At 45.2% G+C, this 19546-nt stretch overlaps 1 protein-coding gene across 1 annotated transcript in view; it reads left to right on the top strand.

Annotated features, from left to right (window-relative positions):
- Nucleotides 1-19546, top strand: part of LOC144105685 (receptor-type tyrosine-protein phosphatase H-like) — a 145440-nt gene that overhangs the window by 22507 nt on the left and 103387 nt on the right. The window contains exons 2-6 of the mRNA XM_077638791.1: nucleotides 6490-6820; nucleotides 10423-10734; nucleotides 11875-12216; nucleotides 13305-13637; nucleotides 16621-16947. Of these exons, the coding sequence (XP_077494917.1) occupies nucleotides 6490-6820; nucleotides 10423-10734; nucleotides 11875-12216; nucleotides 13305-13637; nucleotides 16621-16947 (1645 nt within the window). The remainder of the gene's footprint in view (nucleotides 1-6489; nucleotides 6821-10422; nucleotides 10735-11874; nucleotides 12217-13304; nucleotides 13638-16620; nucleotides 16948-19546) is intronic.

Here is a 19546-nt window from a genome sequence, read left to right as displayed (position 1 = left end):
GGTTACCAAGTTAAATGACCTGAATGGACATATGGCCACATAATACAAAGAAACTTGCATTAAAAACAGCTAAGACCATACTTTGGTTTGCCTTAAAGCGGCTTAAAATAGCCTAGCAACCTAAAAAAACTGTTAAAAATTCTTTTCAAAGGATTTACCCCTTGGGCTTGCCTTTTTTTTCCCGCGTGAACTTGCGATGAATTCGCGCCTGGTGTCTCGCTTAAGCCTTTTTTCATCATTTAGCGGAAATTACGCACCTCTCTTCTTCTTTGAATAGAATGTTGGTAATTTATATGTTCCGCAACTTCCTCCACTTCTACCCTTTTCCCGAAATGCAATGCGTCCATAAGAAACTAATTATTCCTCACACTGTTCATGTTTGCAGCGTAAAACTGGCTGTAGTTTATCGAAATTAGGGGAGGCCCCGTATTTCACTCCCCTCATTGATATATTGATATCAATAGTACAAAGCTTAGGCTGCAAAGCTTTGCAGTGGAGAGTTTGCACCTCCCGTGAGTACCTTAAGGTCCGCATGGAAGGAGAAGAGAGTTTTTCTAACGTCCAAATATATGCAAGAGAAACTATTCCTAACGAGCCATTGTGTCTGTGGCTGCTGAGAGGCTGTATATTTTTAACGAAGGATTTTGAATCTTCAAGAGCGTCACCTCCCCGCCATATTTGCCTCTAGCGCGTCAGGCATGCGTACGCAACATTCCCTCTATACAGCGGGAAACTAGGTTATCTGTTGCTTACTACATTGCACAAAGGTGATGTTGGACATCCCGAGTAAGGTCTCTCGAGAAAAAAAAATGCTTTAAAAAATCCCTTGCACTTCACAAGAGCATAAAAGTCTTTCAGTCATTTTTTGAACGAATTATTTTACCGCGAGGATCCGTGTGCTCGCTTTCAACAACTACACGACTGAATAAATTTATCTAATTTCGGCTTTGGTTTTAAGCTCTATTGTACGAATTCTCTCCTTGTCTGCGCCTGATCAAAACTTTCACGCGTTTGTGGTCGCAAACCGGCACTATGGATTGTTCTGAAATTATGAATGCAATTTGTCTTTGTCTTTTAACACTTCGGATTAAGATGTCACGAATGTGAATTCACTGCGACCTATAAGCATTTAAGGTAACGCGTTTTCGTCATACAGGCCGCGCTTACAACTGTAGTCTCCGTATCTGTGCTCTAACCGCCGCCCTTCCGTCTCCACCGGCAGCTCCTGTTTCTTGTTTAGAAAGTCCTGCAGACGAGGTCAGTGACCTCGAGGACTTCTTCAGAGATGAAAACATTATTGCACCTCCGTGTTACTGCCCCACACGACAGCCATCTTTTTGCAGGACGAAATAAGGTTTATGCCGGAGCTCTGTAGGCGAATATCCCTGCAGTGATGAAAGAAGCACCAGGTCAAAAAGATGGGTGTTAGACGGTATCCCCAATGAAAATAGATATGTCATTGGTTTATAAGCATAACAGCAACGGCTCTTACAATTCAGTTTTTCATCACGGCCAGATAATGCGATTTGTTGCTTAGTGTCGATCTATATTCTTAAATATAAGATATGCTTTCATGACAGTAGTGGGGATAGCAGCAGAGCAGAATGATGCACGTGTTATTCCGCAGCTGCATGTATCTGCCCTCCCCTTTGATTTACTTCGCATTATATTTTGTTTAACGCAGCGAGCTATGGAAAGCAAAATGATAGGTTTAAAGTTTAGAGACAGGAAGTGGGCAGATTTGGTTAGGGAACAAACACGGGTTAATGACATTGTAGTCGAAATCAACATAAATAAGCTTGGGCAGGGCAAGCAAGGCAAAGACAAGATAACCGATGGCGCTTAAGGATAACAGACTGGATTTCAAAGGAAGGGAAGCGTAGCAGATAGCGGCAGAAAGTTAGGTGGGTGGGTGACATTAGAAGTTTGCTAGGATAGGGTGGCAGCAGCAGGCACAGGACAGGGTTGTGTGGAACGATATGAGAGAGGCTTTTGTCCTGCAGTGAGCGCAGTGAGGCTGATGAAGACGGTGGCGAATGGTAACCGACCGTGTTATAGGCGTTCATACTCACCTTTAATGAGCTGGCCATATGTTGACAATATCATTTTTATGCAAACTATTTTAACGCATGGTCCTTTTGCTGCGACAACTTTGTGAAACATGTTCTCCCAAATTTGTCCTTCGTTTTTCTGCTGCCTTCTCCGCAAGCAGCCACAGAAATCTGCAGCATTCAGCCCCAACGAAACGAGAATGCGACAGAGGCCGGCTCGGTATATAACATTCAATGACACTTGCAGCTGAGTTAGCTGGTTTGGTTTAGATTTCAGGCACTGATGTAGCGCGACAGTGAGCGCGCATGTGTAAGCAGAAAAACCTCTTGTCCTTGCTGTTATTTTTGTTATGCCAGTCCTGCTATACCCGTTCCTACGTCTTCCGATACATCTTACCATACGGATACTGTTTGTGAACCGGGAGCAGTTATTTTTTTCCCTCCAGCTTTACTAGTATAGCCTTGCTTGGGCGAAGAAACGTTGTTTGTGCATGTGTGTCCTCCGGAAAGCATGCTCCACCTCGTGTTCCTCTCAGCACTTCGTGGTGAAAATGCATCTCCCACCTTACAAGACTCCATCCACCTATATGCACTTTCCAGATGCAGCCACCTCCCCATCCCACTCCACTCTCAAAAGCCTCCTTCAACAGAAGGGCACGCAGAAACGAAACGAAAAAGTGACGGCCAAATAGACCCTTCACCTGTCCTCCTTTATCCTAGAGCATATCGGCACCAAACTATATAGAAAATAGTTGTTGAAATCGGCCCAGCAGGCAGACAGCACGCTCGCAAAACAATCAAATGTCCTGGCATATCGTACCTATCTGGAGCCTAGATTAACGTGCTTCTGGCCTCCGCAACTGGGCGTGGAGACACGAACTGCTTTTTCAGATCAGCGCACGAGAATTTGATGGTGCACAGTCCTGGACTAGTAATGACGACCGATTGTCATCAACACTATGTGTGCATCTTTTTGCAGAAGCATTCTGACTCTTCAGTGCGGCTCAGACTTAAAAAGGCTTCTTTCGGCTCAGCTATTCAATTTGGGCGCTCAAAACGCCAGTCGGCATTTGCCAGTCAGTTTTTCATAAAATTGGTTTTGCTGATATGATTGTTGGATTCGGCAAGAAGCAATCAGATATCTGCGTTGTCTGAAGTTCCGCCGAACCAATAATTGAATAGTTAGGAGTGGTTGAACAGGGTTAAATCATGTTTGTCGAGCAACAGCTTAGCGGTGCTTGGTTTATCAAAAGACGGGGTCATTGGTTTGCAGAAATTTGCTTTATTTCTTCAGAGGTAGGCTCTCGCTGTATCTGTCCCTGAGCTCACTGCAATTCACGCCGCTTAGCGCGGGTGTGCCGGTTTCCGTATGCCCACTGCGAGGGTTCCAACGCCATATATTGAGAGGCGCTGATCGCTCCGGCAGACGTGAAAGGCGCGCCATTGGCCGCAGTTTTCTTGCTCCTTCGTGCTTGCGTCGGTCGCCCCAAGCGGGGCCCGTACCTTGGCTGAGCTTGAAGGTGAAATTGACGGGACCAGCCGTTCGCTTCGTTTGTTCGTCAGGAATAGAGCTACCGCTGTAAAAACAACAGAAGAAGGGATAAGCCGAAACAGAACCTGTGACGCCATCTGCCGACCATGAGGGTAACTTACACCTTCCCCGAAATCAGGCTAAAGGATGTGGTGAGACGAAGGTGATGCTACCCGTACACTCTCAGAAGAATCACTATTGTTGTAAGGGGTGCACAAGCACCGCGCGCTTTCGATTAATTCTGAGCGAACCAGAGAAATACTTCGCACAAACTCAGCATAAAGCAAAGCTGGCTGATGAAATTCACTCTTTGTGTGAAATTAGAGCGTGAACAAGTCAGCGGAGTAACTGGAAGAACCATTATTCGGGGCTTTAGGCGCCGCACCGAAATCGCTAGTGCTCCATGAGTGCATGTGGTCCTGCTCTAGGTGCTTAAAGCTCCGCGTGTGTACACAGAGGAAGAACACGCATGGGCAGGTGCGCGGAGAGAGGGCCATTTTATTCCGACCTTTACGAGTGCCGTCCAGCTGACAGAGGAGTTCCACGCATACCACTGCTACTGTATGGGGCAGCTCGAGCCACTACATGACAGGCAAACAGGAAGCAATTCGCAAGGCGAGGGGCGCGGCGAGCACAGTGCCCAGCTTCAGTCTTTTTTTTTTTCGCTCTTATCTGTGTCACTTTGGGCCGAAGCGCGTCAGCGGTTTATTAAAACGAGGAAAAGAGGAAAGTGGCACGGGGACACTGACGTTGTCCGCTGCCAAGCGTTGCACGGCGCGACGCGATCTGGCCACGAAGGAATGCTTGATAACCGGCTGGATGCGACAGCACTCGACAGAGATAAGCGTTGACGCATTGTGCGTTATCTTCAGCGTAGCTAATGGGAGTAAAAAAAAAAAAACAGACAACGTTTGGGATTATTACCGGTGACCCTTCAAATGTGTGAGGCAGAAAAATACTCTCCGGCTGAAAATTTCGTTGCCGAAATGCATTACTTTGTCACGATACCAATTTTAAGCATGAAAGTTTATGGCCTCAAAGAGAAAAAAAAACAAAAAGATTTTTTGCGCTCATATACTGAAACACTAGCAACTCGGATCTCATCATCGTATTCAAGATGGATTTTGTTTGCTTCTCAAAGTACTCTAGGCAAAGAAAGAATACGCAAATAAGAAACAGTTCATCTTGATAACAGGCTCACTCCAAGCTGGTTTGGCTGACGTGTCAAGCAAGAGCTACTCATAGCGTGATCGCCTTTTAACTGCGCCCTTAATACTTGTTCACGTTGATTTGTGTCTGAAAATACGTTTTTGTAATTTGCAAGCAATTTCTTATAGCAGGTGTTTTGGAGAATGTGATCAAAAATTTTTAACATTATTTTTTTAGGTAAAGACAAGCTTTCTACGGCATAGTAGTGCCATTGTTGGTGGACGCAAAAAACAAGCGAACCATGTTAAACACTAAAATGATTAACTAAGTTCTAGCAGTTAACTTTTTAACTGTTATTCATAGGCACCTGACTGCAATTCGATATTTTAATACCGAGACGATTTATTATCACTGCGTTCTTTTGTGCGTCGGTAAAATTTTTAAGGAAATCCCCCAAGGTGGTGTAAAGAGAGCGATTACTCATTGCCATCCACCCGAGCGCGCACGGCAATGAGAGAAAGTGTATGAGAGTACACATTACTGCTTTTACTATCTTGGTGCTCTTATTACTAAAGCGTACACTGGTAAGTATGTTAAATAGCGATTTTGTGTGTGCACTCTTTGCCTACTTGAGAGCGACTGGATTGAGTGACAAATTGTGACAGCGTTGTGCGTGCGTGTGTGTGTTATGCCTTTTTTCCCTTCTCTCTTCCTCCTTTTAGTCCCCTTATTCATCTAACCCAGTGCAGGGTAGCCAACCGGAACCCCTTTCTGGTTAACATCCCTGCCTTTCCCTCCTCCTCTTTATCTATCTTTTGTGTGTGACGCCTGAATTGAATTTTAACGCGGTCGCGTTAAGGAGCCTGTGGCTCGGAAAAGCCAGAGTTGTCGTCGTCGACGTCCGTTGTCGGCATCGGTGTCACTGGCCGTGAGCGAAACATAGATGACCGATCTCTAGGTGTGCCACCGGCCACCCGATTGTGAGCAAACTGCCCACCTTTACAGGTTACAATTGAATTATTGATTGCTGGCGAGAGGTTGCTGGGGAAGATTTGAGCGAAAACATCTTCGACAGAAGTCCGCCTGGTTGGGGTTCTTGAAACAATAGTTGAGAATAAAATGACGCCAACCAATACTTTACTTTTGCCCAGCGTTGCGGTACCAACTCGGTCCCTTCTTCACGGGTTGACTAAAGTGTGCCGCCAGCAGCAATGGGTTGCTGCCCTCGCTCTCCCTTTGTTAGCACGTGGTGCACTTCACCAACGTACGCGGAGGGGAGCGTTCCTGGAGTCCTATTCATCGCCGCCTTTGTGAGCCGGATGTACCATGACTCGACATGTCGCCTAATGGCGACATGGAAGCTCCCCGATGCTGATGGTACACATTTTTTTCACCCCTGAAGAAGGACCGAGTTGGTCCCGAAACGCTAGGCAAAAATAAAATATTGGCTGGCGTCAGTTTTCTCTCAACTATTTTTGCTCGAGAAGAGCAACCTGGGTTGCACTAGCCCCACCGGAGGTAGCACCTGCCATCGCAGGGCAGCGGTGAATCGCTTAACTACTGCACCTCGGCACCAGGAGGGGTATGAGGACACCCAGGTATCTGTGAATGTAAATTAGAGTATGACCGATTCCGTTTATATGGGCATTAACCCTGTAACGCTATCGCGTATTACTCGTATTATCGTGTATAACGCTGTCGCCTACTAAAATATTCTCCCCTCCAATATCTGTTCCTTGTTCGTACACATTTTTGCAGCACGCAGAGTCGTCCCCCTCCTGCCCGAACGTTCCAGAGCTCCAGCTAACGAAGAACGGTACCAAGTTGATCGCAACTACCTTGCATGCCCTGAACTCAACTCAAGCAAACGAAAGCGTCTGCATCTGCTCTCCTGTCAATGAAGACGAAATCGTGCCAGGTGTCAACGTGACCTGCTCAAGTCATTCCTTTCGTGAAGCCAAGTGTACGACACTGCCCACTGGCACGAAAAATGCGCTCGAAATCGAACTCGACAGCAAGGTGCTCTCTGGCAGTGCGTCCGTGTGCCTTCTTTCTGAATCCTGCGAAATGAACTGCACACTTTTCGATGGTGAGTGAACTTTTCTTTCAATTCGGGACTAGCTCATTATACAATGAGGCCGCTTTTCTAAGACCAGCTCCATGACGTAAATAGGATTACGACTGCGATAGTTCAGAACACCCCCCGAAAGAAGTGCTATACTAGAGGAGTGTGTTCTGAAATGAATATTATTGCAATTAGTTATATTATGCAAAATATATAAATATTTGTTATCTTGTACTTAACGGTTGTCATGTAGCAAAACCTGTCACATAGTAACGAGGGTCGACATTGAAGTATTTGGAAAGTATGTTTATATAATTATTCAGTATGGCAAAGCAGGATTTCCCCCTTTTCTCCAGCTAGTCCCTCTTGAAAGCAACGGCTACCATACATATGAGCCGTACGAAAAAACAGCATAATCGCTAGAGTGCAGCGGAATCTTCCACATGCACTCCCGCAACACGTCCACGAAACTTACATTAAATATCTGCCACGATACATAAAGAAAGCAACAATTCAATATCGGAGGAGCAGCAAGACACTGAAACGCCGGAAAAATAGGTAAATAAAATCAGATTGTGAGAATATAACACGAACGACATAGAAATGTCGAGTTCATATAGATATTAAAATATAAAGCAAACATGAAAGCACAAATAAAATTTCATGCCCATTTGTTCTTTTCTGTGTGTGATTTAGTTAATTCCATGAAAACGCTGAATATTTGAAGCTGAGGTGTCACGCAATTGGGTGCTATAAAATCGCACGTTTTGCACGTTATGTTTGCTGTGCGCCATCGGTTATATAGAAAATCTTGAAACGATTAACGGTTGGAAAAGCGGCTACTTATGTCGATGACCGCAAAGTGAGAGCAAAACGACGATAGCACATCTTTTTCAACAATGTCGCGAATTGGAAAATTTTTCAAATCAAATCAAATCAAGTTTATTTCGTATTTACAGTACATGGTTTATGGGGTATATACATCAGGAGGCCCAAAAGTCGAGACTGCAAATAGGGCCTCCTATGGCTACATGAACAGAATACATAAACCGGCGCATGCACAACAATTCGAGGTAAAGAAAAAAAAAAGGAAGGCAAATAAAGCGACAAAAAGGAAAGAAGTGTACAGCAAATGAATGTTACATAGTGATTGCAAACACAAAAACGTTATTAAACATCTAAGGATTCAAACAAGTGGTGTTTTAACATTTTTTTGAATTTGTACAATGACATTGGGGTTTTCAGTGAAGGGGGCAAATTATTCCAAGTGGAGATGGTAAAGAACGATGTAGTTTGCTTTCCATAATTAGTCCGTACTTTTGGCAACAATAAATTGTTCGACAAAGCAAAACGCGTGACGTTATTATTTGTAATTAAATTTTCAGGGACAAAATTAACACATATGTACTTATTGATGACTTTGAAAAGAAAAACCAGGACCTGAAATTTGTGAAGATGTTCAAGGGGCAGGACATGTAGTGAGTGGAACAAAGGTGCAGACGGCTGGGTAAAAGAAGAGAAAGTGATGACTCTAAGTGCTTGTTTTTGCATAGAAATGAGTATAGAAAGATAAATTCTGTATGTGCTACCCCATGAAGTGATAGAGTAATTAATATGGGAGTGTATGAATGCGTAATAGATTGAAAGCAACGTATCTAAGTTAAAGAACGGCCTTGTTCTGATCAGAGCCCTTATTCCGAAACGAATTTTATTAACAACGGAGGCAACATGAAAATGAAAGGTATTTGGGGCAACCTATCTTAGTAAGGGTGATCTGGATAAAAGAACAGCCCAGTGAACTGCCCCAACATAAGCAAAGGACGATTTTTGAAACCGCGAATACAACAAAGACGAATAAAAAGAGAGAAGAGCGAGCGCTCCTTCCTCTCTGTTCTTTCTACGTCCGTGTTATAGCAGCGCTTTAAAAAAATGTCCCACTTTCACCAACTAGACCGATCCGCCACACTGCAGAGGATACATGACACAAGGCTTACATAACAAGATGCATATGCATCCTGAGAATTTTCTTTTCATTCTGGTTTTTCTTTAGCTTCTGAGCTGTTCTTTTCTTTCTTTCCGACAAATAAGCTATGAGTTAAACAAATGCTTTAGAATTACAAGAAGAATTGCCTGATTGTTACAACGAGTACAACGGTCAGAAAAGCAACTTTCATTGCATTGGAATGCTCTGGCATTGCCGCTTGACTAACAGCGTTTTAAAGTTCAGCAGCAGCTACAGGTTGCAGATTAGAGCTTATTCAGTAAAAGAGATTTCATTATCAATCAATGAATAATTTAGTGAGACAAAAGAAACAAAGAACAATATCACAGAGAGAATATAATCAGAGCAGTAAAAATGAAGCTGTCAAGAAGCTAAAAAATTATCATATGTCGACAACAAGCATGTGCCTTGAGAAACAAGCGTCTCCAACAAAGAGAGAGCATAATGAAAAAGCAGCAGAGCGCGCTGAGTAATTTACCAGAGAGGAATTGGAATCACCAGAGACGAATCAAAGAGCACCTTCCAACAGCAGGTTATGGCCGCCCTCGGCAGAGTTGTATTTAAATTATTTTAAACGTACACCACTAGCTGAGTTTTTCGACTGTAGGAGCTACCACTCTGGTTCTCACCGCATGCAGAATTAGACTGTTATTGTAGCACGAGCCATAGATGGATAACACGTCTTACTAGCGAGCGTTGCTAACCTGGCATTGAGCATTGCCGTAATGATTTTAAGTCATTGGCAGATAAACTCGAGGAGTTCTGTATGATTGCAGTGACATCGTTTATAAAAAACAAAAAGAACGGGATCCAGCACAGAGCCCTGGGGCAAACCGCTGATTGCTCCATACCACAATGATACCTGCCCGCTAACGCTGTCTTCGCAGAATCGGTCGTTTAGATAGCTTCTTATGAGAATCACAATCGAAGCGTCGATATCTGAGAGAAGAAGCTTCACAATTAGCAACGAGTGGCTCCTTGTACCGAAGGCTTTAATTTTCTCATATCAAAGAGCTTCGAGCTGGCTGTTATTGAGCATTGCTGGGGCAGACTTGCGTACTGAAGCATCATAGGTTAGATGTAGTTGAGGGACTAAGAAAAAAAAGTGGTGTTTATTAGGAACGAGTAGATTTTTGATTGAGAACGACGCAACCGAATGAAGTGTTAACTCCACGATTTTCCAGGCGAGTAACCGAAGTCAGTCTGCGCCGGAAACGAACGCAGGAAATACACGAGATATTGTCCATTCCCAAAAAACGTGTAGGTCCGCATAGTGATTTCTTACTGGAGTTAGAACAATTGCGAATATATTTTAATGCGTTTTCAGTATGGCAGCTGGTATTTTGTCCGGCCCACAGGAAAGTGAGAGATTCAGCTCTTCACGCTCGCATGAATGATGCCCTTGTCTTGTAGGAACCGAGTTGGAGCTCACATTACCATATTAGCCGATCTACCGCCCCTTAATTTTAATTGCCTTAGAGGCGGTAAATGCATGTTAGTACTGTTGCAATGTTGGAAAGCGCGAATTTTTTCCGCACAATAAGAATAACAATCTGGTTGATGGTGTTGCACGGTTCCTTCATCGCTGAACGCTCTTCAATATATATACTTACTTTCCCTCCAGCCTTCCGTGTGACCATCAGTCCACTGAACGCCACATTTGAGAGCTCTTCTGCGGTTTCGTTAACGTGGACTGCGTTCACGGAGCGGGGAGCTCCCGTCACCGACTTCGAAGTCACCTGGTGCACTGAAGACAACAACTGCTCGGTAGAAACAACATGCCTCGAAAACTCGACTCTGACAACAAATAGTAGCGCCGCAAAGCCCAGTGAACGCATTGAACCTCTGAGTCCGGCTGTGAGCTTGAGGGTACGAGTGTCGCCGATTGGTCTTCCGGGCAACTATTCACAGGGCTGCTTTGAAACTCCACCTGAAGGTATCTGTCCGCTCGCTTCACTCTGAGCAAATACGAAATTCTTCTTATGTGCTATTTATGTGTGTTCCAAGCGTACAGGATGTATGACGGTATCTGATCGGCGTTGGGGTTTTTCAGATGCTTAGTGTTCCGTGCCAATTAATATTTGAGTGGAATGAGGTATTTAAGCCAAAAAATCTGTCTATAATGATACAGCGTTAGAGGCCAGTGTGGAAAAAAAAACTCGTATATGTAAGCGAGCAGATATACAGAAAAACTGGCTTGAATCATGTGCTAAGATGTTGGACGAAAATGAATTGAGGGACATTGTGAGCTGTGATCATGCAAGAAAGACACAACCTACCAAAATCTGTTTCGGACGAGTGGGAGTGGTCTCCATTTTTTACAGTACCGTTCTTTCTTGGAGGTATGCACTAAACCTAAATGAGCATTAAATATTTTACTGGACATGAACTAAGTACGCATAAAAATAGGCAGTGTGCATTTTGTTATTCGCTGACACTATTCGGTCAGCTCGCTGCATGGTTTGCGAAGGCCAATTAGCAAGCCTTTCTTTAGCCCAAGACGAAAATACTTATTCGAAAAGCTATGAAAAATAAGTACACACATCGTTTTCAATGGTGTCCACAAAATTCCTTTCCATTTTTTTCTAGAGAACAGAAACAGCTGAATAAGCGGGCGCAGAGGCATCATCTCATTATTAACGAGATAAAGTACAAGAAAACATAATGTCCATACCAAGCGGTTTTTAGAGTGTTTTCTTCAAGACGACGCCGTCTGTAAACAACTTGATTAATTGCGGCAGTTTGATGCTCTTCCCTGGAATTCAACCGCTCATTGGAAACCATAACTCGGCTACAGCGTAAGAAAGCTTGTATATCCAGGGGTGAAAACTTCACGTTTTGAGAAACACTGAATCGCTGATTATAAAGGTCGTGCTTAATACCCGCAGTAGGTGAGGTGTGAGCACTCGAGTGTGGGCGAACATCACCGGGAGATGGAAGCTGATGATCACAGTAAATATAGCCAATGAGATATGCGCCCGAAGGTAATAAATGAGATTCAGCGAACCTCTTTCAAAAGGCCTAGGTATTTTTTTTGTTTACGCCTAACGTTGTTTATCTGATGTGCCATTTGCAGAACTTCACTCAGTCGCAAAGATCACTGCAGCCATAAACGGACTTGATGGACTTCGCATATCGTGGGCAAAGCCGAGCGGTTACAGCAACTCAAGTGACCATTACGAACTCCGCTACTGCGCTGGTGAAGACAAGGCAGGATGTCCTCATGAGCAGACGCAGCAGGAATACCTGAACAGCTGCCCTAGTCTCAAGACTGTCACAGCATTGAAAGAAGGCAGCTACGGCCTTTCTGAGTTGGAGCCGAGCTCTGTTGTAGTAGTCGGAGTGAAGACGACAAGGCGGTATCTAAGTGGGGTGGAGACGAGCTCGCCTGAAACTGTGAACTGCTTCAAGACATTTGGTAAGTACAAGTTTTCATTAGCATTCTGAAGTCTGAACAAACAGTCAAGCATGAGTGCGAAAAGTAGTTATTTGTGCGCGAAGAAACGTACTCGTTGATTTGCTATGTCGTGGCTCACAGCGCAAGCTTGAAATAATCTCAAGAGCATGTGCCTGCTGAAATATGCTTAGGTATTAATCGTCTGGGATGAGGTACGCATCTCCTTTAACACTCAGAGGAAGAACAGCGTGAGAGATACGAAATGCACTCTTCCAGAAAGCATGTCACTTGCCAGCTAGATAACAAATGGAAGGATGTCTTTTTTTTTTCACAATACAAATAAATTTATAAGCTGCTTGCGTGCGCACACAGATCGTCTGAATAGGGACACAGTACGAAGCAAAAGCAATATTACTTCTTTTATCTGCAACTTGTTCGTGGCTTCCATGAGGTCATTTTCTGTCATTTCCCGTACGGTGCATCTGACATATCTATTACACCATTCGCGCACCTAATACATTCCTTCATCAGAATAGGAAACCGCAGTTGACTTCGCAGTCTAAGTCATCATCATCATCATCATCACCATCATCATCATCATCATCATCAGCCTGACTTTCTGCTGCCCCTGCTACACTTGCCTTCCCTTAAGGACCGGCGGTTATCTTTCTTTCGCTTTACATGCACTGCCCAAGCCCATTTCTTCCTCTTGAATTCGACTAGGATCACATTAACCCGCATTTGCTCCTTCACCCACTCTGCCCGCTTCCGGAATCTTAACGTTACACTTAACATTTTTCTTTGTTTGGCTAGCTGTCTTCTCCTTACCTTATGCTGAATCCTTTTCGTTAGCCTCTCCGTTTCTGCTTTGTATGTGAGTACCGGTAAGATACTGCTGTTGCACACGTTCTATGAGTCGAACTACCAGCAGTTTAATTTCTGAACCACTGCAGGAGTGTGAAATTCCTGGCGAGCCTTACTGGTAACACAGTGATTTGCAATGAACAGGTCATTTCACCTTTTTTTTTGTATTATGAAAGTGAGTACCTTCACGAAAAGAGATGTCGGATCCGAAGATCTCAAGTAACTGCTGCGGCTTTTTCGCGCAGCTCCTGGAAACGTCACAGAAGTCACAGTACAATCCATCGGTAGCCGCAGTGCTAGGCTGGAGTGGAAGTTTGAACCAGAGACGGACCAACAGCCGCAACCATCTCAGTACAACGTGTCCTGGTGTATCCTTAGTGGTGTGACCGAGTGCGGGACAAGTGTGTGCCAAGAAGGAGGAATAGACGCCAGAATCACGACAGGACGGGCTCTCGACATCCAAGATTTGATACCTTGGAGTGTGGTGTCGGTGAACGTGTCTGCTCTGTACTCGAATGGAAGTGAAGAAGTTTCGCTTGGTGCACCTGGTTTCACGTGCTTCAAAACACTTGCGGAAGGTAAGCCTCAGTGTTGGGAAAGGAAATTCAATGCCATCTGAAATTATTACATTGGTACTAACGCTAAGCTTGTGCCGCGCATAGAATCATTTTTCACTTGTTGGAAATAGACGCTGATATAGAAAAAAAAACTATTACCTCATTGATCACCGCCGATGGTGTGAAGTACAATGGAGCTACGAGCAATTAAAGGCCCGCTATAACCGTGACAATGCCCATGATAAGTGCATTACGAACAGCAATATATTGTGACAGTTGTTATTCTCCTCCTTTCTTCTCCTTCTTGTTGCTGGCTTGCTTGCAACGTGGACGTAAACGACACCAACGACGTAAAACCTGACTAATAGGTAGTACCAGCTAGCGGTATAGGAATGTACAGAGGAAAAACATATGTAGACAAAACACGTTTTCGCTCTGTGCGAAGCCAGGTAACAGTCACGCCCTCCAGAGAAGCAGTGTAACATTAAAAAGTAAATAACCTTGAAGAAGAAAGTAAATGTAATTGAATTAGGCCAAGGGAATTACCATCGAAAAGCACAAGTTTTGATAGTGTCATGGACATCTGACCCAGAGGAGCCCCATTTTCGAACTCAGGCGCATGTCGTAAGAACGCAGTGGGTAAGCGAAGGGAACTTCCTTTTTATGATATTTTACATAAATTCAAAAATTGGTACCTTTGCTTTATTGAGAACACTTCTTAAAAACATATTCATCGAAATTTCTTTATATTGCTCACAGGGTCTTTCTCATTCACAATAAGTGTCTGCGTTGTGCTGAAAGTGGCTAGCGCATGGACCGCAGGTAGTTTGCAGAAGCTGAATGCGGCATATTTAAATTCAGTTTAGGTGATATGGCACACTTAGGTTTTTTTGCAAAGTAAATTAGTAATTTCATTTATCATTCGTAGCAGTTCGTTCTACAGTTTACTTAAGGTAGGAAATTTATATACTGCCGTTTCCAAAAATATACGAAACACTGGGTTTACTTTTGGGCATGCAGCGTTGCTCGCTCTGCATAGTGAGAGTTCTAAATTTATTTTTATTTTATTTATGAAATGCTGCGGGCACTAAGTTGAGAGGAACACTTTAACTCACCTATACGAAGCTTTTGACTTCCTTGGGAGCTACAAGAACCCCACTGCACTGGTAAGAAGCATACCGATTGATATGGGTATTTTTATCCCAAACTGCACTTGTGACCAAGTATGAAAAAAAAATTATGTTTTCTTCTGCCAATCGTTAGTAACAAAATGGTCTAGTGGTTCGCTTTATGCCTGAGATTTAAAATGTAAAAAATTGTTACCGGGTTTCACTGTTAGCACTAACGAGCTCTTCCCGTTACTAGCAGCTGTACTAGCAAAATAATTTCAACACCAGTGACGAATTTCAACGAACTCGAAAATCTACATGAAATAAGAGCGCCATATTACGCATTATCAAGATAGCCGTAATAGTGTTCCATTTTTATGTTCCAGCTTTTAACAAAAGTTGGTACTGACTAATGGTGACTTCCAATCGCAGAGTTGGAGCACTTCGGGAGCAACGTTCGGTGCTCTTTTCGGAGCAACTGTATTAAAACGCAGATCTGAGCCACGGATCGCGTCTTCCAATCGTAGACAGGGAGTGGTTGCCGAGCCGAGATTGCTCCGTGGAGCAGTCGGGACTGCTCCGCCGAAATCGGTGGAGTCGTCCGGAGGTTCGCTTGACGTTCTTTTCCAACGGCGCTAGCGGCGCCCTCCATTTCCGGCGGCTTGTCGTGTCTGTCGCGCCGGCTCCTCTCCGCGCTCCGTAGCAGACGATCAGCTTCCCCCGCCGCTGTGGACTCAAAAGTGAATCACGTGAAAAGCGCGGGCAAGCGCAAGGAATGACGGGCACTTCCTCCAGCAGTTCGCGAGCGCCACCTACATGTTCTGGTCAGAGCAAGTGTATTCCAATCGCAATTTCAGGTCACGCGCTCTCCGCCGGATTCAGGCGCTCTGTCACAGAGCGTGCAGACCGCTCCGGGCCTGTGATTGGAATTCACCATAACTCACAGCCTAACGACATTTCCTTTATTAGTAGTCTAGAACAACAAAAACATGTGTATGTTCTCGTACGATAGACGAATTTTACTTTTTTCCTCTTAACAGGAATTACAGGTTATCTAAAAGTTATTTCACATCATGTTATGAAGACTAGAAAAATGAGGGATCAGCCCTGTAGGTACTGAATATTAAAATAAGCTAAACTATTTAAAAAATTGCTTTACATACTGATGCTAGGAATGAAGTTTGACATTATTTTCTTGAAGCGTTGAAGCGACGGGGCCTATGATGAAATGGTGGGGCATGGTTGCAGCAAACAAGCGAAATACAATGTCACTTGTGGCGCTATCTAAGAATGATGACGGCCACTATTTCCCGGCTTATAACTAGCCCACATGCTTCATCCCCACCTAGTTTAAAAAAAATATATACCCGTTTTTACACCACTTAAACGATGAAACAAACCTATGGGCAATGCTCCTGGAAGCCCCCAAACTTTTCTTCCAGATCGAACGACGGTCTCAGTGTCAGCGCATCGCAGTGCTTCTTTAGAATTACTCTCCTGCTTCGTGAAGCGTTTATTTTAAAGTGAAACTAAGAATCGAGTGCCATTTCAGGACATAATTTGTTCCTGAATGTCCAGGCAAATTTGAGTTCGATGATTTGCTGTTCACCACATTTCCCTCGCGAACTTTGGTTACCAATCCCTGCGGCGACCAAAACCATTCTCACAATATGGTTTTGTTGACGCTGCGTTCATCTGAACATCCTAATAATTTAACACTAGCATTCTTCTAGGCACACAGTGTCTTTTAGCACCTGGGCTTCACATTGTTGTTCGAGTCTGTTCGCTGAAAAAGAACCTATTATAATTTGAAAGGTGATTTATCGGTCTGTCGTTCATTTTTGTCATTTTTTGTGAAAAATGAGCTCATGGTACTTTCTCTCGAATGTTTGCAGCGCCGGAGAAAGTGAAAGACCTCCGCGTCGACGGTACTGATGCGGAGGGGGCCACAGTAAAGTGGAGGAGACCAGAGACGGCAAACGGCCCTTTGGACGGATACATCTTAACATGGTGCCGTGCCAACGACTTCGTAGAAAGCGAGTGCGCAGAATCCGAGAATGACACCATCACAATCAACTCTTCTTCAATCACTGAGCATAGACTGAATGGCCTCGATCCATGGACCAAGTACAGGATCACTGTGGTGGCATTCAACAGAGCTGTCAATGGCTCCGAAATGACGAGTACCGAAGCTATGGTGCCGGTTGAGACAGACGCTGCAGGTGAGTCGAATATTCGATGGCACAATAACGAATAACAGGAAACTGTCACATGTTGACGGATTTTCGCTGCGGGACGTGAATGGGCCGGTTTTGCAAGAAGAAAAAGCGGACGAAACAAAATGTCGCTAGCGGCAAACACCTGCGCCTATGCTCGGACCTCGTTTCTTCAGTGGGTGTAATGTATTTGTTTTTGATGTATGCTCAACTAAACCGCAGCAATTCTGCGAAGGAGAGCGATTGCGATCGCCACAGTTTTATTACTCAGGAACAGCACTGTCTAGATCTACTAGATGGTGGTAGTGGTGCTGAAAAACTTTTTAGTAAGCGTGACTCGTGTACTGGTCCTCGTGGGTAAGGTCCTCACTCCAAGACCGCGATAGCTTCTGCAAACCTGCGGGCCCACGTGATCAGCCTGTAGCGCCCCTCGCGCCGCGCTCGGCTCTCAGGCCATGAGACGCGACGCCGGATATGAAATAGGAAGTTGGGCAAGGCCGCCGCAGCGCAAGCAGCGCATTAAAAAATGAAACAGTTCGAACTTCAACGCTGCAAGAACTGGTTCTTCCTCGCCTTAGCGCCGACAGATTTGGCGACTCGGGTTCGAACACGAAACCCCATCCTCCTACATGGATTCCGCTGGCTCTTCCGTCCTGCCTACCAGCGACGACACGATCCAGAACGCTCAGCCTCGCGGTGCTTCTGTGGCCGCGTTCCAGCCAGTCAGCCTACCGTCATTTTGGCCCAATAGCTCCCGCGGCTGGCTCCTTCAGGTTGAGGCGCATTTTCGGCTGCGACTTACAACCAGTCAGGAGACCAAGTTCCTCCACCTCGTGTCCTCCCTGCCTCCTGACGTCGATGAGGATTTAGTGGATGTCATCAGCTCGCCTGACACTGCTCGACCATTCGACACGTTTAAGGCGGCTATCATCGACCGCAAATCAGCGTCCGAGCGCAGCAAACTCCAGCAGCTTCTCAGTGCTACAGAGCTTGGTGACAGCCGCCCTTCGCAGCTCCTCCGTCGCATGCGCCAGCTCCTTGGAGACTCCGCTGCTCAGCACGACACCCTTCTGCGCGAGCTGTTTCTACAGCGTCTTCCATCCACCCCAAACTGTCTATACGTCATGTTCCCTCGTATTTATTACTCCAAAACTGTGTATTTATTTAATTTCTATTATACCGTGTGGCAAGAATATCGATGGTGCAACCCGAGCAAATGCGGAATGCTCCGCTGACGGCATTCGCAACAAACCACGGGTGAAGCCTCAGCTCCTGCTAAAGCGAAATTAACCGAATCTTCTGCCGGGTGTTCTAGGAGCGATGGAAAAAGGCGTCAAAAGCGCACTCTAGAAAACTGGTTACAGTGGGGTCCTCGGGAGAAATGCAGAAGGTAGGCAAGAAGAAATTAAAAAGAGAAAAGCCAAGACATCCATGTCAGCAGTACATCATGCGCTGTCCTCACACCCCCAGTTGTGTTCCGGGCACTGCAACACTCTTGCTGCACCGTGACGCAAGCGCATGGATGAACGGGTTAGCTGCCGTACTGAAGCAGACTAAGCGCTCCATGAAGTGTGCAATGAGTGCGGTTTTCGTGTTCTCTCTCCTTTCAGATCACAATTGTGCAGTCTTTCGAAATGGACATGTGGTTTAGTTTGGTTTATGCGGGTTTAACGTCCCAAAGCGACTCAGGCTATGAGAGACGCCGTAGTGCAGGGCTCCGGAAATTTCGACCACCTGGGGTTCTTTAACGTGCATAGACATCGCACAGCACACGAGCCTCTGGAATTTCGCCTCCACCGAAATTCAACCACCGCGGCCGGGATCGAACCCACGTCTTTCGGGTCAGTAGCGGAGCGCCGTAAACACTGAGCCACCGCGGCGGGCAAATGGACATGTGCATGCAGTTGCCAAAGCATTTCGCGGAATGGGTATTCTAGGGAACAATAATAATAATAGTAATAATTGGTTTGGGGGGAAAGGAAACGGCGCAGTATCTGTCTCTTATATCGTTGGACACCTGAACCGCGCCGTAAGGGAAGAGAGAAACTAGGGAATGAAAGATGAAAGAAAGAGGTGCCGTAGTGGAGGGCTCCGGGTTAATCTCGACCACCTGGGGATCTTTAACGTGCACTGACATCGCACAGCACACGGGCGCCTTAGCGTTTTGCCTCAATAAAAACGCAGCCGCCGCGGTCTGGTTCGAACCCGGGAGCTCCGGATGAGTAGCCGAGCGCCCTAACCACTGAGCCACCACGGCGGGCATTCTAGGGAACAAATGTACTATTGCGCTAGCTCGAGGAAGAGACGCCTTGCATCGACACCAAGGGGGGAACAATACACGCCCCCTTTTTTACCCGTAAGGAGATTAGGCGATTAGCTTGCGTGATTTGCCGAAACAACTTTTTTCAAACACACGCACCTCTCAAACATGTAGTGGCGACTGCTCTCCCTCACAAGCTGAAGGAAGTTGGACTGCCGATATCATGTCTCGTAATGCGAACCAACTAGTTATTTCAGCTAATTCATCATCATCATCAGCCTGTCTATGCCCACTGCACGGCAAAGGGCTCTGCCATGTCTCTTCAACTGACCCTGTCGTTTGCAA

Source organism: Amblyomma americanum, chromosome 9 (assembly GCF_052857255.1).
Source record: "Amblyomma americanum isolate KBUSLIRL-KWMA chromosome 9, ASM5285725v1, whole genome shotgun sequence".
In the NCBI taxonomy this organism is placed as follows: Eukaryota; Metazoa; Arthropoda; class Arachnida; order Ixodida; family Ixodidae; genus Amblyomma; species Amblyomma americanum.
The sequence above is the reverse complement of the archived record's forward strand: the minus strand, read 5'-3'. Positions and strand labels throughout refer to the sequence as shown.